Source organism: Meriones unguiculatus, chromosome 5 (assembly GCF_030254825.1).
Source record: "Meriones unguiculatus strain TT.TT164.6M chromosome 5, Bangor_MerUng_6.1, whole genome shotgun sequence".
In the NCBI taxonomy this organism is placed as follows: domain Eukaryota; kingdom Metazoa; phylum Chordata; class Mammalia; order Rodentia; family Muridae; genus Meriones; species Meriones unguiculatus.
Window position 1 is genome coordinate 92,582,565 of NC_083353.1, and position 15,295 is coordinate 92,597,859.

At 45.9% G+C, this 15,295-nt stretch overlaps 1 protein-coding gene across 2 annotated transcripts in view; it reads right to left on the reverse strand.

Moving 5' to 3' along the window:
- Positions 1-4,680: 4,680 nt before the first annotated feature.
- The window catches only part of Pdzrn3 (PDZ domain containing ring finger 3), a 228,764-nt gene continuing 218,149 nt past the window's right edge, over positions 4,681-15,295 (reverse strand). For both annotated transcript variants that reach the window (XM_021639497.2, XM_021639498.2), the window contains 5 exons: positions 11,991-12,089; positions 10,839-10,901; positions 9,199-9,300; positions 8,206-8,322; positions 4,681-7,156 (listed from right to left, as the gene is read on the reverse strand). In XM_021639497.2, coding sequence (XP_021495172.1) covers positions 5,600-7,156; positions 8,206-8,322; positions 9,199-9,300; positions 10,839-10,901; positions 11,991-12,089 — 1,938 coding nt within the window. In that variant the 3' untranslated portion in view covers positions 4,681-5,599. The remainder of the gene's footprint in view (positions 7,157-8,205; positions 8,323-9,198; positions 9,301-10,838; positions 10,902-11,990; positions 12,090-15,295) is intronic.

Below are 15,295 nucleotides of genomic sequence, written 5' to 3' on the forward strand. Positions count from 1 at the left end.
ACTTCTGAAGGCTACGAGGACATAATCATTTGGTTAATTTTCATACTTTAGTTTATAATCTTAATTAGTTCTCCAACTAGCGTTCCCTAGGCAATGTACAGCCCTAACTCAGCATGTTTGGTGTTCTTGCCATTTAGAATCTCTCATTTTCATTGAAGAGATGAAAAACTTTATGCAAGTCCCTACTGCTACTTTTGTGTACCATGTATTCTTGCCAGGAGAGTTAGAATGTCCTGTGACTTAGAACTCTAGAGGGAACCCGGTGAAATGCCAGTTACCTTGACAGCTATTTCTTTTATTGGCATCATGAATGTATTACAAATATCATGAACCTAATCTGGGCAGCACTGAGTTGCTTTCTGAGTAGATGGTAGAACAGTGGTGAGGTATGAAGGGCTGGACACAGGGAGTGTCAGTGTCAAATTCCAGTCACATATACTTGGCAAAACTGTTTTCTGAAAATGTTTAATTTTTTTTTTTTGTTATTTGTGTGTGTATGTGTGTGTGTGTGTGCATGTGTTGCTTTCATGTATGTCTGTGTATTGTGTGTGTTTTGGTGCTCACCGGGGCCAGAAGATGGCGACAGATCCCCTAGAACTGGAGTTAAAGATGATGGTTGTAAGCTGCCATGTGGGTGCTGGGAATCAAACCTCGATCCTCTACAAAAGCAGCCAATGTTTTTTTTTTTTTCTTTTTTAAATCTTTTAACATTTTTATTAATTAGTTTATTCACTTTTTATCCCCCCTGTAGCTCCCTCCCTTCTCCCCTCCCAATCCCACCCTCCCTTCCCTTTCCCCACCCATACCCCTCCCTCAGTCTTCCTAGGGGAGGTCTTCCTCTCTTTCCTTCTGATCCTAGTCTCTCAGGTCTCATCAGGAGTGGCTGCATTGTCTTCCTCTGTGGCCTGGTCAGGCTGCTCCCCCCTCAGGGGGAGGTGATCAAAGAACAGGCCAATCAGTTCATGTCACCCACTTGGACCATGAACTGCCATGCGCTACATCTGTGCAGGGGTTTTAAGTTATCTCCATGAACGGTCCTTGGCTGAAGTATCAGTCTCAGAAAAGATCCCTGTGCCCAGATGCTTTGGTTCTGTTGCTCTCCTTGTGGAGCTCCTGTCCTCTCCAGGTCCCATTATCTCCCCCTTCTTTCATAAGATTCCCTGTACTCTGCCCAAAGTTTGGCTATAAGTCTCAGGATCTGCTTTGATACCCTGCAGGTGGAGCAGCCAATGTTCTTAACTGCCCTAAATTCCATATTCTCATTCCAATTCTCTGTAAAGTTTTGATTACACGTATATGTGTTGGGGACTATTTGTGTACCAGTATAGGTGCCTGCAGAGACCAGAGGAGGGTGGTTGATCCCCCAGGAGCTAGTTACAGGTTGATGTGAGCCAACCAATGTGAGTGGATGCCGAACTCCACTCCTCTCTAAGAGCAGCAAATTCGCTCAATGGCCGAATCATTTCTCCAGCCCTAAGCAAAATTCTCATTTTGAGTTTACATTGTTGACAAAAATGACTAACCTTGGAGAGTTTAGTGATGGAGTTATTTTGCGCACACACACACACCCACACACACACCCACACCCACACCAATGCTGTCTGTATTAGTGGTGTTCAGTAGAATTATAACATGGTCCACATTTGTAAACTTTGGGTGTGTTTACAGTGTATGTATGTGCTTGTCCGTATGTGCTCACGTGCCTGTGAAGGTCACTGGTTGATGTCAGATGCATTCCTCTATTTCTCCCCAGCTAATTTTTGAGGCAAGGTTTCTTATGATCTTAGAGCTACTTGTTGGCTATCAAGATTGGCCAGTGAGCACTGGAGCTCCACCTGTCTCTGGCATCCCTTCCATCCCTCCCACTCCCACACACCACATTCTACAGTAGTAGGTGTGAGCCATTGTGCCCAGCCTTAGTGTGGGTACTGGGGATCTGAACTCTGATGCTTCAGCACGCACTTTCCAGACTGAACTATCTCGCCAGCCCCTACATATGGGATTTAAAAGTTCTGTTGCATTCTCAGTTTCAAAGTGAAATTAATTATAATTATGTATGTTAAATAATTTTACTCAACCCAACATATGTGAAGTTACTGTAATTGCAATAGAAATTACTGCATTTTCCCACAGAAATTATTGTAAAACTCTCTACGATTTTGAAAAAGTATGGTAATTTTGAAATCAATTTCCCCAGAACATTTCCATTTGGACTAGCCATATTTTATTCGCTGGATTTTTTTGTAGTGCTGGATGTACTACCCAGGGCCACATGTTTTTGGTCTTAAGATACATTAAATGTTTAGTAGCTGTATGTGGCTAGTTGCTACTGGATTAAACAATGTAGCCCTGGGTTCTCAAGAAAGACCTATTCTAGAAAGAATTGAAACTAGAGCTATCCAGACAATGGAATGGTTCCAATAGGGAGAAGCCTGCACTAAAGCTTCCTAAAGTTAAGTAGCCATGAGCAAAGCCATTAGCATAATGCCCCTAAAATTGCAGGGACCAGTGGTTAAGCTGGATTTTAATGCTAGCAAAGGCTGTGGCTCTCATAGGGAAAATGCGTCATCCTGTCCTTGATATTCAAAGTAGGGATTCAGCTCAGACAGAGCTGCAGGATTCAACCACAAGGACCAAAGGACAAAGGACAACACAAATCCACAGGGCTCACATCTGATACAAAACCTGGGCTTCTAAAGTGAGTAACAGCCCGCAAGCGGCACTGAAGGGTACGTAACACCTCTAAAACTGTATGCAGTTTACTTACATGGTATTTAAGTACCTTTTTCTCCCCCCGAGGAGAGAACCCATCATTTCTAGCAGATTCCCAAATGGGCCCTAGAAGCAGGGCGAGAGGGCTGTTAGGAAGACATGTTGGCCACAGCTGATGTTGTTTACATGGACTCAAGGGGTTCTCAATAGACATGGTAGAGTGTTCTCACTCTTACCTTGAGACATCCCTAGATTTGCCCACCAGCTCAGAAAGGTATGTACCACATGGCCCTTGGGAGTGCGGGCTCGTGTAAGAAATGGTAGATTCATGTTTCCTGGCTCAGACTCACTCTGGGGCATCAATTAGTGAAGCGCTTGCAGTTCTTGGTTGAGAGCACAGGATGAAATGCACGGGAGTTGACTGTTCACATCCACACCGCCTGCCCCCCGAGGATGAGCTGCTAAGAGATGTGGGGCCAGGTACTGAGTTATGAATTCGAGCTCGGTTATTAATGAGCTACCTTGTGCTCCTTGCTTCCTGTTTCCTTCTGATTGACACTGTCATGCTTTTTAGATTTTCGCTGAGTTGTTAGAGAAACTCCAGACTGCGCTGCGGGTTACACCCAGGTGTGATGTGCAGTTGGAAATCTAGAACAACGGTTAGGGGTTTTCCCTAAGTGTGCAGGTTGGCCCCCTACATTTAGAGGATTCCAGGAGCCCAGATGAGAAGTGTCCCCATTTATCTTCAACATGTGACTACTTCGTTCCATCCTAAGTAGCCTCTTTGTTCATGGCCCAGGCATGCAGCCCTTGCCTTTAATGAGAGAAATGGGAGAAAAGCTATTTTCTAAATAATAGGCACTTGTATGCTTTTCTTCTGTACTTTATAGAGATTTGCAATTTATCTGACAGGTGTGTGTATGTTCTGTAAAATATTTACTAGAAGACAGGAGGTCAGAGCACTGGAGCTAGAAGGCAGCTTGGGAGGGCACTGTGTTGAAAACTGAACTTGGGGACTATTGGGACTTAATATCCTAACACACTTTGTAAAACCCGGTTCACCTTGCAGAGCTGATTAGGATTATGTAGCAGATACAACTGTCTTAGCAATGCCTGGTTCTGGAAGAAGTAATGAACAGATATTTCACTGGTGAGGAAATCATTGCCTCAGTGTTTTATTTTCATTAAATTATTTTATTACAAGTGTAAATAGTAATTAGTCTTAAGATTCCAGCCCCAAAGGAGGGATTTGGGCTCAAATGGGTCTGTAGGAAAAAATCGTTGTCTGAGATGCCTAGAACACCTTGCCATTTCAATCAAAATTTCAATTAAATCAGTGAGTAAACCAGATGGCTAGCATGATGGCAAATAAAAATGATGCCCTTCCTAATCTTATCTTTATTTTCATTTTTCAGTGGACATTATAGCTGAAACTGGTGTAAACACCATAATTAGGGAACACTGGTTGCAGGTCCTTTGCTCAGAATTTTTCCTCCTTTCCTCAGGATCTTAACAGTTGCAGTGGCCTAGAAAAGACCCGTTTCCAAGCCCAGCTACTTCTGCTAAGCTGTACAACTGTTGCCTGGTGGACAGACACACCTCGGAGATAGAAAGCTGGACAGGAAGTTTGCTAGGATGGGCAGAGTTGTATTTGAGTAAACCAAAGCAGTTTCCTCAGAAACACACTCCTGGCCGGGAAGCTGGCTCACAGGCTTTCCTATCTGAAGGACACTGGGCTAGGCAGAAATTTTCTAGGAGGCAGGCTACCAAAGCCCAGGAATATATGGTATATTTGATTCCCTATTCTTTGCTCCCACACCTTGATTTTTTTTAAATCTGTCACCGGGCTCTAGGCTGAATGGACACATCAGATGGTCCAAAAGACTTAAGACATAGCAGTTGATGCAACCAAGAAGGGGTGGGGGTGGGGGATCAATACCGCAGAATAAGCACCCAGGTCAGAACATATCAAATAGAAAATAATAATTTATTTTAAGTCCATTTTAGTTGATGTTTGTAACTAATCATGATTCTGTGAACTTGCTTGGTTAAGTCTGTCCCTTCCAATCTACAAAGCAAAGGTCTACAAAAATGAGCACTTAAAAACTCCACAAACCATCTCCAGCCACAACTTCCCTGTACATGCAAATTCTTCCAACAGGCGGCAATATTTGCAAACATGCTTTAAGCGTCCATAAAGCTGCAGGAAATTTTGCTTTCTGTTAAAACCTTGACACTCTTCTTGGGAACCTTAACCAGAAAAATGTTAAAAATGGATATCCCGACTAGAAATGCTGCTAGTTTGGTTGTGTGTGTGTGTGTGTGTGTGTCTAAAATCATCAACCATATTTTAGCGGTTTTGCATTGAAACCCCAACTGATATAAGATGTACGAATGCATGGTGACTCCTAGGAAGCACATCCATCGAAGTGACATTACAAAATAGGGTCCCATTAAAAATACATACGGGTAGTTGCATTTTGTGTTTCAGGCAGAAAAAAAGCATGTTTAACCTTTCTTTTATATGAATATAGTTTAAACAAATTATTCTGTGAAAGTATGCTTAATAAAAGATCTTTTGGAAATTTAAACACTTTATGAAAAAAGGTTAACAAGTAAAAAATTACCATTGCTATTTGAAAAAAAGCTGCTTGTTAATATTGCCTTCTAAGAGAGTAAGGGTGTATTTTCCCACCACTGAAAACAGAGTCAGGACACCCAAAGTTGTAGGAGTGGAAAATTTAGACTATCAACACGATGGCCGGGCTTATATATACAAAAACAAAAAACAAAACAAAACAAAACAAAAAACAAAAAACTTGCCGCATTGAACGAGGCAGAGATGTCTACCCCAACGGTAGTGGTCTCTTGTATGTACACAAGTGAGTTATACAGTAGTCACCGACAGGAAGGAATTGTATACCCTAGTGCCGTCTGGCGATTTCGTGCCATGGGTTAGGAGTTCCTGGATGGTCATCCAGTTGTCAAAGATCTTTTTGTTTCTCTTCTTCATCATCTTTTTGTGGCTCAGTTCCAGGATGTTCATCTCCTTCCTGTCGTCGGAGGCCTGCTGCTCCTTCAGACAATCCAGCCTGCTCTGCATCATGAACTCCCGCCTCCTCCTCTGCTCCTTGGCCTTCACCAGATGCTGTTTGCGCTCCTCCTTGCTCCAGTAGCGCCCCATCTTCATCTCGCTCATGGCGTCGTCATCCGTGGTCAGGCCGCTGCGCTCCTCGCGGATCTTCAGGGCACGCTCGCGCAGCAGCCTGTCCCGCACTGGCCTCTTGGTGATGTAGCGCGTCCCGTCACTGCGGATCTTGACTTTCCACTCCATCCTGGGTTCGGCCGAGTTGGAAGAGTTCAAGTCCTTGCACATGCTCACCAGGCTCATCTGGCTCTGCGCGTACTCCACTGCCGACTTCTGCTGGATCAGGTGCATGTAGCTCTGGTAGTGCTGAGCGTGCGCCGGGATGTGCGCGTGTTTGTACGGGGAGTGGTGGTACGTGGGCAGGTAGGCACCGCCCAGCTTCGGGCTGGCGGTGGGGCTCCTGCTGCCGTCGCTAACTCGGCGCTCTTTGCTCTCCAAGGCCTGGCTGGGATCCAGCTCTTTGGCACCAGGGCTGTAGTTGGGGGTGCTTCCTTCGGAATCCTCAGTGATGGCAAGCAGGTTCTTGGCGGATGGCCTATAAGCTTCGATGTTGGCCGCGGCCCCCTCGCTATTGCCCTCGGCCATTCTCCGCAGGGAGTTGTCCGGGGAGATCTCCAGGGTGAGTGGGGTACTCCGGCAGCTCTCCCCGGTGTTGTAGGCGCTCGAGCTATCCTTGTCTGACTTCTCCGGCAGCTCGGTGATGTCCGAGAGCTCGTGGCGGCGCACGTCCACGCTGGTGTTGTAGTTGCGGAAGCCGCTGTGGTGCAGCATCCAGGACTCGCGGTACTGCTCCTTGAGCTGCTGCATCTTGTGCGCGCGCACGATGCTCAGGCACTCCAGCTCGATGCTGCGCAGCTCCTCGTTGAGCAGCTCCAGCTCCTTGTCCACGCTCTCGGGGTCGCTCTTGCCCGCAGCGTCCAGTGGGCTGCTGGGGTAGTACAGGTTGTAGGGGCTGGCGCTCTGCACCTGGCACTTGAGCTCCAGCAGCTCACGGAAACGCTCACACTCATCCACGGGGATGCCCAGGTAGTCCACATCCGTACAGTCGGCAGAGATGAAAGACTCGTTGCTGAAAGGCAGGTCGCCACTGCCCAGGGTGTCCTGGCTGCAGGTCAGCTTCCTCTGGCCCGCCAGCGGGTTGGAGGAGGCCGTGGTGTCTTCCCCGTTGTTCTCCTGCTCCGAGCTCTCGTCGTTGCGGGTGCTCTCATCCGTTCGCCCCACGCCGCTGTCTTTCTCGTGCTGGTTGGATAAGATGGTGGCTGTGTCTGTGGTCCCACCGTCTTCCTCATGCTTCTTCTGTATCAGAGAAAAATGACAGGAATGACTGTTCATGGTGACAGGAGTCTGGGGTGGGGAGTGGAGGGGTAGGGTGAGGAAGGTACACAGTGTTAAGTTTTTTTTGCGTTTTGTTTTGTTTATAATAGGGGTTTTGCTTTCTTTATAATAATTTTAATTTTTTTTATATCAATCACAGGTTATTTACTTTGTATCCCAGGCATAGCCCCCTCCCTCATTCCCTCTCAATCCCACCCTCCCTCCCTCATCTCCTCCCTGCCCCTCTCTAAGTCCAGTGATAGGGGAGGACCTCCTCCCCTTCCATCTGACCCTAGCTTATCAGGTCTCTTCAGGACTGGCTGCAATAGGACAGGGTTTTGAACTGGGCTCTAAGTTTCCAAGGCTGACCTGCAACATTTGAGGACCCTAGAGCTCAGAAAGTGGCCAGCCCTATTTCTATGCACCTGGGCAGGTCCCTTCCCCTCACTTTTTAAAAATCTATTAAAATGAGGAAGATAATATCAGTTATCCTGAGAACTAACTAGTAAAGGAACCGGCACACAGAATGCATAAGCCCTCCCAAGAGCCTCAACAGCGGGTAATTAGGACTCCGACGGCAGCATAGTGGGGAGCTGCAGGGCTCTGAGCAGCTCAGGTTAATCAGAATTTCTTTACTTTCGAAGGCGTGACTTAATTTTTCCCTGAGCTCAGTAAACATCGGCACGTGTGGTTTCCAAGTGAACACTGGCAGGGTGGTCTCAATGTCTCTGTTGTTGTTTCTTTAAATTTTATTTTATTTTATTTTTATTTTCCCCAACCACAAAAGCTTTATAACCTAGGTAAGGTGGTGTGCACCTGTGATCCCAGCACTCAGGAGACTGCTGTGTCTGGAATTCGCTTATGTAACTATGTAGTAATTCGGAGGGGCTTGGTGAGGAAACCTATCAGCTTGCACGACCCTCACGCTCAGCAGAGAAGCTCTTCGGCTGGGGTTTTCTGGCAGTCTTTGGCATCCTGGAGGGCACAAGCTCGCCTCAGCTGCGGAGGCGTGGGGCTGCCCCAGGGTTTACCTGCTGGAGCACACTGGCAGTGAACTGCATGGCCTGGTGATGCTGCTCCTCAAGCATGTCCATGTGTAAGTCATCCAGAAAGTCGTTCCGGTCATCGTCCATCCAGCCCTCGTCCAGCTGGGACAAGAACGGCCAACACACATGTGAGAGACTTTACTATCAACCTGAACTTAGAATCATCGCAGAGACACACACCTTGGGGGGGGTCTCTCTGTGGGTGTTTGTAGAAAGGTTTAGCTGAAGAGGGAGGAGCCAATCTGAATTTGGGTGTCGGCCATGAAACAGGAGAGATCAAGCTGCACACTGGAGTCATCCCTCTGCTTCATGACTGAACACGTGCAGATAACCGCTTCATATCCCCGCTTTGGCCATCCAGACTGTACCTTCACACTGAATCAGAATAAGCCCTTCCTCCCTGAAGTTGCTTTGGACAAGTTCTTTGTCACAGCAAGGAGGTAAGTGATTTAATTTAGCATAGAAGAGCTCTGTTTCAAGAAGGGACATTATATCAGAAAGAGGAACTAGGGCTCCCTCACTTTTCAGGAGTCATTAAAAATGCAGTGACTCTATAGGCTGAAAACTCCCTCATTCTCAGTCTGAAGAGACTTTAACCCTCCACCAGACTGGGAAAGCTTCTAATCCCCTCTCCCCATATGCTTTGCTACTTTGTTTCCAGACTCAGTGGATAATGCACTTAGTTACTATTTGAAAGACTCAGTTCCTTTCATTTCGATTTTCTTGCAATGTGGGACTTTGATCCAGGCTGGAAGGGACATCTGTAAATTGTGCTGTGATTCCTTCATTAGTCAACCTGTGGTGGGGCCTGGCAGGTTGTTAAACCTTTGAATGGCTCCCAAAATCACTGCGAGTTCCTCGGGGTGGTGGCCACACCTTATGCTCAGATGCAATACTCTGACATTGCTCTTTGAGGTTTGGAATGTGGGTTTGATTATAAAACATCTAACCTATTGATTTCATAGGACATTGACTTACCTGGAGCTCAGGCCTTGCAATCAGCAATGAAAAGTTCTTGTTTTCTTCACTGGTTAGCAGAGCCACGGCCTCTTCACGGTTCTGCACCTCTATCCCATTAATCTAAAGCATAGGGAAAGATAGGTAGAAAAAGACATAACTACGTGGAGCAGGAGCTTCTCGTCTTGTTTCAGAACTGCCGTTGCCACCACTCACACTCCTAACATGGAAACTCCATTGAGCTTTTAAAGAATGCCAATTTCTGGAAAGAAAGGCCTTGCTTAGCTGGGGACAGTCATGATGGGGAGGACTCCAGGAGATGATCCAGAAAACCTCTCCTGCTCGGGACATATCTGAGGCCTGGAATCTGACATTGTTATCTGGGCAGGAGAATAAGTAGGAAAAGGAAACAGACATTTTCTATTTACAATAGTGGAGAAAAGCAGCAGGACGCCAGCTGGGAACGTGAGGAGTCAAGAGCAGAGAAGGGAATGAATGTATGTATGTATGTGGACTGTGTGTACCTAGCTTATCAGGCTGCATGGAGAGTCAAGTGGGAATGACTCTCTCTCACCTTCACACTGACAGCCCTCTGGCAGGACGTCTGCCTGCATGCCTCAGCAACTTCGAGTTCTGCAAATTTTAGTTCCTGGCCTGATACTCCTCTGGGGACACCACCACAGTCCTGCTGACTTGGAAGTTGAGCCCTTCACCCGACTTTGCCACTCTATGTTAAAGAAGCAAGAGGTGGCAAAGCCAGAGACACCACTGGCTGTCATTATTCAGCCTGATTACATAGTGGAGACAGGGAAGGGTATCTGTGTAATCTGGGCAGGTCTCTGGGGTGCTTCTTCCTACTTCCACTTCCTGTTCTCAATTGTGACAGTTCAGAGAAAACTGTAGCAACAAAAAGTGCGTTGAAGATTATGGCCATCAGGTGCGAAGGTTTGGGTCTCTTTCCTAGCTGGGGTAGGAGACTGAAATTATACACAGTGGCATAGGAAATGAGGAAAATAAACTAGTAGATTAGAAACATAAAGATAAAAGTGAAAAGAGGTAGAAAGCACAGCCTGTGGGACAGAATAAAGCCAAGGCTTGTGACCCTACCAAAAGCTATAGAGCTGCTATGTATCAGGCGGTACAATGCTTACTTAGCATGAATGAAGCCTGGGCTTCTACCGTCAGCACCCTGTCAAAGCAGGCGCGCAAGCAATGGAGGCAGGAGGATCAGAAGTTCAGGATCATCTTTACCTAGTGAGTTTGATACCAGTCTGGAATACATAACACCCCTCCGCGCCTCCCTCCCCCCAAATATTATAGCTGGAGGAAAGAAGTAAGCAGTCTTATCTTGTCTACATGAAACACAAGATTCAAGGTTAAGGTGTCCCTCTCAGAACAGGGTTCACAGGACATATAAATGTGGAATTCTGGAACTTCAGACTTCTCAGAGGTATTTGGTCCTAAATATGGGACAGTTTGGTCTGTCCTCACCTCCTCCTTTGCAGGTGATTGGCTAATTAGTCTCATTCACTATTCAAACAAGTTTGGTCTTACTACACAGCTGAATTCCTGGTTCCTGTTCTTACACCCCTCTTGCATTTCCAACCTGGGAGCTACTCCCGGGACTCACTAGAGATGTGCGTCAGTGTAAGTGAACCTACCTGGATGATGCGGTCTCCTTCACGGATGCGTCCATCCTTGGCTGCAATACTGTTAGGGTCAATCTGAAACACACAGCAGACATCTCAGCATGAAGACAGGCACTTCCCACAGGCCTTGTTTAGCATAGCCTCATCCTGGCCCCTTTGGGTTGCACAGACTTACAGACAGGACTTAGCATTGTGCACAGGGAATACCAGACTGTCTGTTCTAAGCCTCTCCCAGGGCCTCTCAGAACCCTGCTTGGCAGGACCGTGACAGAGGCCTGAGCTCAGAGCTGTAGGCCTGAGCTGGCGAAGAGGCAAAGGCAACCCTCATTGGCTACACAGTAGTTAGAAGCAAGTCAGTGCCATGGAGTGGGTAAAAAGGGTGCCCTTAGCTCTGCTGCCTGAGAGCCATACCTTGATGGTTTTATACCAAACCTTACTATTAGGATTTGGAAGCCAGCTTTAAAAGTGGGGCAAGAGGGACTGAGGATGGCAGGGGTGCCCTGAAACCTGCTGATGTGGCATGCAAAGCTTGGGCGGTGGTGCTTATCCCGTGAGTCGATTGTGGAGGCTACAGCAGACATGGCTCTCGGCTCAGCCCATAGAGACAGATTTGATTTCTTTAGGAAATTGGGTTTCTGCAATTACAAGGAAGGACGACACATGCGTAGTAAAGTATTCATGTTGAAATCAATTTCTCTACTTCGTCTCTTCCAGAAATATCACTACGTCTTTCATCTATGGACTTTGGTAAGTCTACATAAGTTATGTTTTATTTATATGAACTCAACTGTGTCTATACTATGAAAGGAAGGAGGAGGAGAGACTTTGAAAGATGTGGGCCATTCTGTCTACCATTGTACTTGAGTTGGGAAATGTGAGGCTGCTCTTCCCTCGGGGGTAAGAATGCAGACCATGTAAACGATTCCATTTTATGGTTGGTTTGCGGCTTCTCAAGGGTAATTTTGCCTTATGTACCAACATTAGAACTTAACCCCGGCATAAAGATGCGGCTCCATGGAGTGTGATGAAGGGGCATGTGTTCTGTCTCTTTGCAGAGTTATTCTTGAGGAGCTATGTCTGGGGTTTGTGAACAAACACAAAGAAAAACAAAACCTGACCCTTTTGGGCTTTGAGAGGTTAATTTTCAAACTTCAGCTTTCATACCTCACTTATATAAATCCCGATGTCATCTTCGTCATCTGTCCGGTAGCACACGGTGAGACCCAGCTTGTCCTGGCTGTTCATCCTGTAGAGGCCCACTTCCTAGACAAAGAAAACCTTCTCTGTGAGACTCCAGCGGGCCAGGAGAGCTGGAAGCATGTCAAATGCTTTGAAAATATTTGGTTTAAATGATGAACTGGATTTCTTTGCATTCAACTGTGTAGAGCCAGTTAACTTACTGAACAAAAAGTGATTATGGACATGGGATCAATGCCCTGGGCATTTCTGACCTCTCAGTCAATATAAAGTCATTTTGAAAATAGTTATTTTATTGATCCTCCCTAAGAAAAATTACCCATATTTCAGTCAGCGTCAAGACCTCAGGGGTAGGGCTTTTAAAAAGCATTCTTTCAATGTCTGCCACAAACAATAATATTTCCACACCCTGAAAGCCCCAGCCACTTTGGTACAAATGTTTCTAGCATGTTGGGTTAGATTATCTCACGCTGAGCCCCTTAATATGCACGGTCGTAGAACTTGCAAACAGATTACGCATAAATTGATCTAAGAAAGGAGAGTAACGTGATAGCGTGCAATTAATGCTTTCCTCAACAGCTGTGATATTTACAGTCGAAAATTAGTTTCAGCCACTGTGAACTGCGAATTAAACAAGATAAAAAAGCAAACTGAGCCCAACGTTGGGATGCAGGGTGACAGACAGGCAGCCTTGCTGTTTGTGCCAGTTCGTCTGCATTTCGGAATGAAGTCGGAACTCTGGAAATCTTGGGAGTTCTGGGAGCATCACCTAGCTCTCTGCAAGTATTCATAAGCCTGCTCACCCTGCCACTCACTCTGCCAGTGACTCATGTGGAGTTTGTGCAGCTGCAAGTTGTGGATGAGTTTGAGGGGCAACCTGCTAATTAATTGTCCAGTCAGCTCTTCGGTCTGATTTTTCCAGTTTTGGCTGGGGAACCAGGGGGGTGGAAAGGGCTCTGAGATGAGGTCTTCAAGGCTACTCTATCAGAGCCACTTCCAACCGGCATCTCTAGAGCGTGCGGGAAGGGCGCAGCAGCCTTTGTGGAGAAATAACTTCCCTCATGAAAGACAAGGTTCCCAGAAGCATTGATAACTTCAAAGCAGAAGAACAGGGGGGTACAAAGGCCCCGGGCCAGTGTGTCAAAGCCTTGTAAATGGGGAAGAAAGAAGCAAGGTGAATGTGGACATGGGACTGGGCCAGGACAGGTGCTATTCTATGGGCCAGAGTGAGGAGCTTGGCTTTAGGTTAAGGTGGGCACTGCCCTGATCTGATGGACTTTTCACTGGCCAATCTGTTGCACGTAAGACGGTTATGAAAGCAGGCGCGTATGCAAATCCCCAGTCTCCCTTCATCTAGAAGCTTCATCATGGGCCTGTTGACTTGCCTAAGCCCTTATTTGCTCATGGGCACATGTGGGGCTGCGAGACAGGCACACAGTGCTCCCAGCACACAGTGCTCCCAGCACACAGTGCTCCCAGCACACAGTGCTCCCAGCACTGGGCCTGACCCGCAGTGAGTGGCAGTTTAATAATTATGCTTGGGTCACAAGTAACCAGTGGTTACAGCAAGCTGTTTGTGCAGAGCACCCCTCCTTAATAAGATGCTGTTGGTTTATTTTCTGATCACTGATAAGTTAATTAATTCAATGACTTCCTAATGATAGCTCTAACAATATGGTAAATTCTCATTAACTGAAACTGTTAATTTCTAACTCCTTAGTTGCATTAGATGGAAATTTCCTTCCTCTCCTTTGTGAGTATGGCTAGTAAGACTGTTTTTTTTTGTTTGTTTTGTTTTTGTTTTTTTTAAAAGGGGTGTATTTAATCATGAAGGTAATCTAAAGATCCTTTGGAATAACTAGCTTTCACCCCACAAATACAAGCGGCACACCATACTTCTGTTTCAAACACCTTTCAGGCATCCACACTGTTGTACTCTGACTAAGACTGTGCCAAAGGGACCCTTTCTTGGGCATTCCCAAAGTTACAGTCTGAAATCAGTGAGATTTCTTTCATGATTAGTGGCTCAGGTCTCCCTGGACAGGTGCAAATCAAATGCTGCCACTGACCCTTGGGGTGTTCCTTGCAGGACCCATTTGGTCCTGGAGCAGGCTGGATGGAAAGCAAGATCATAGGAAAGACTGGAGGAAGACAAAGGAGGCAGACAGTCAATGCTATGCTTGTATTCCCATAAGGATTCAATGGGAGGGGACAGGCCAGGTTTTCCTCTGCGTGACTTCCAAGATGACAGTCTCTTACGAAAGTAGTGAAAATGCTGCAGCCCCACTGTGCTTTATTCCAACACTCCTTGAAGTATCCTTCATGGTCACAATGAAGAACTCACGGAAGTTGAAGGAAGTGTGTGGAAAGTTCTATGATGTTGTCCTGATAACCAAAGGCATGGCTGTTTAACCGAAGGTGGTGTAGGCCAGCTGTCTGTAGGATAAGTGAAATACTCCTGTACCAGTCAGTCACTGATAGCGAGGCAGCCAAGCTTGCTTTTGGGATCTTTTATCACAGCCAGGCACGAGTTTGTGACACATGCTCTGAGTGGCATATGAGATCAGGAAGATGTTTGGAATTCATATCATAGAAAAGAACTGTGTTGTATATCAGGGCTTTCTATGTATTAAAAAAGGACTCATAAGAAAGGGGATAGTTGGTCCACTACTACACAGAAAAGGATTAGATTTATTTATCCTGGTACCAAATATGTCAATATCTAATATCAAGTCTTTAGCATATGATTTTTGATAAAACCTATCTTGAAAAGCACCTTTCTACCTTTGGGCCAATGTTTTAATTGGCAAAGTCAGAGAACTATTAAGCCAAAAAGATTTTAGTTCATACTACTGCTGTTCACAGTTCATACTACTGTGATTTTACTTTTTTCTTGCCCATATAAATTTGTATTCTAACTTTTTTATAACAGGGGGACATTTTTAGTACAAAATTTCAGGCTGGAAAGTAAGTATTTTGAAAGCACTAAAGAGATGGCTCCGTGGGTAAAGGACTTGCTTTGAAAGAGTAAAGACCTGAGTTTAGATCCCCAAATTACCACATAAAAGCTGTGTGTGTGTGTGTGTGTGTGTGTGTGTGTGTGTGGCTGTGGCAGTGTGTGTTTTTAACCACGGCACTGGCATAGCAGAACTAGGAGGACCTGGAAGCTTGCTGGCCAGCCTCAAAGCTAAGATGGTAGTAGATAAAAGGAAACACTGGAAGCTGACCTCTGGCCTCTAAATGTGTGTGCACATATACACACTCAGAAAATA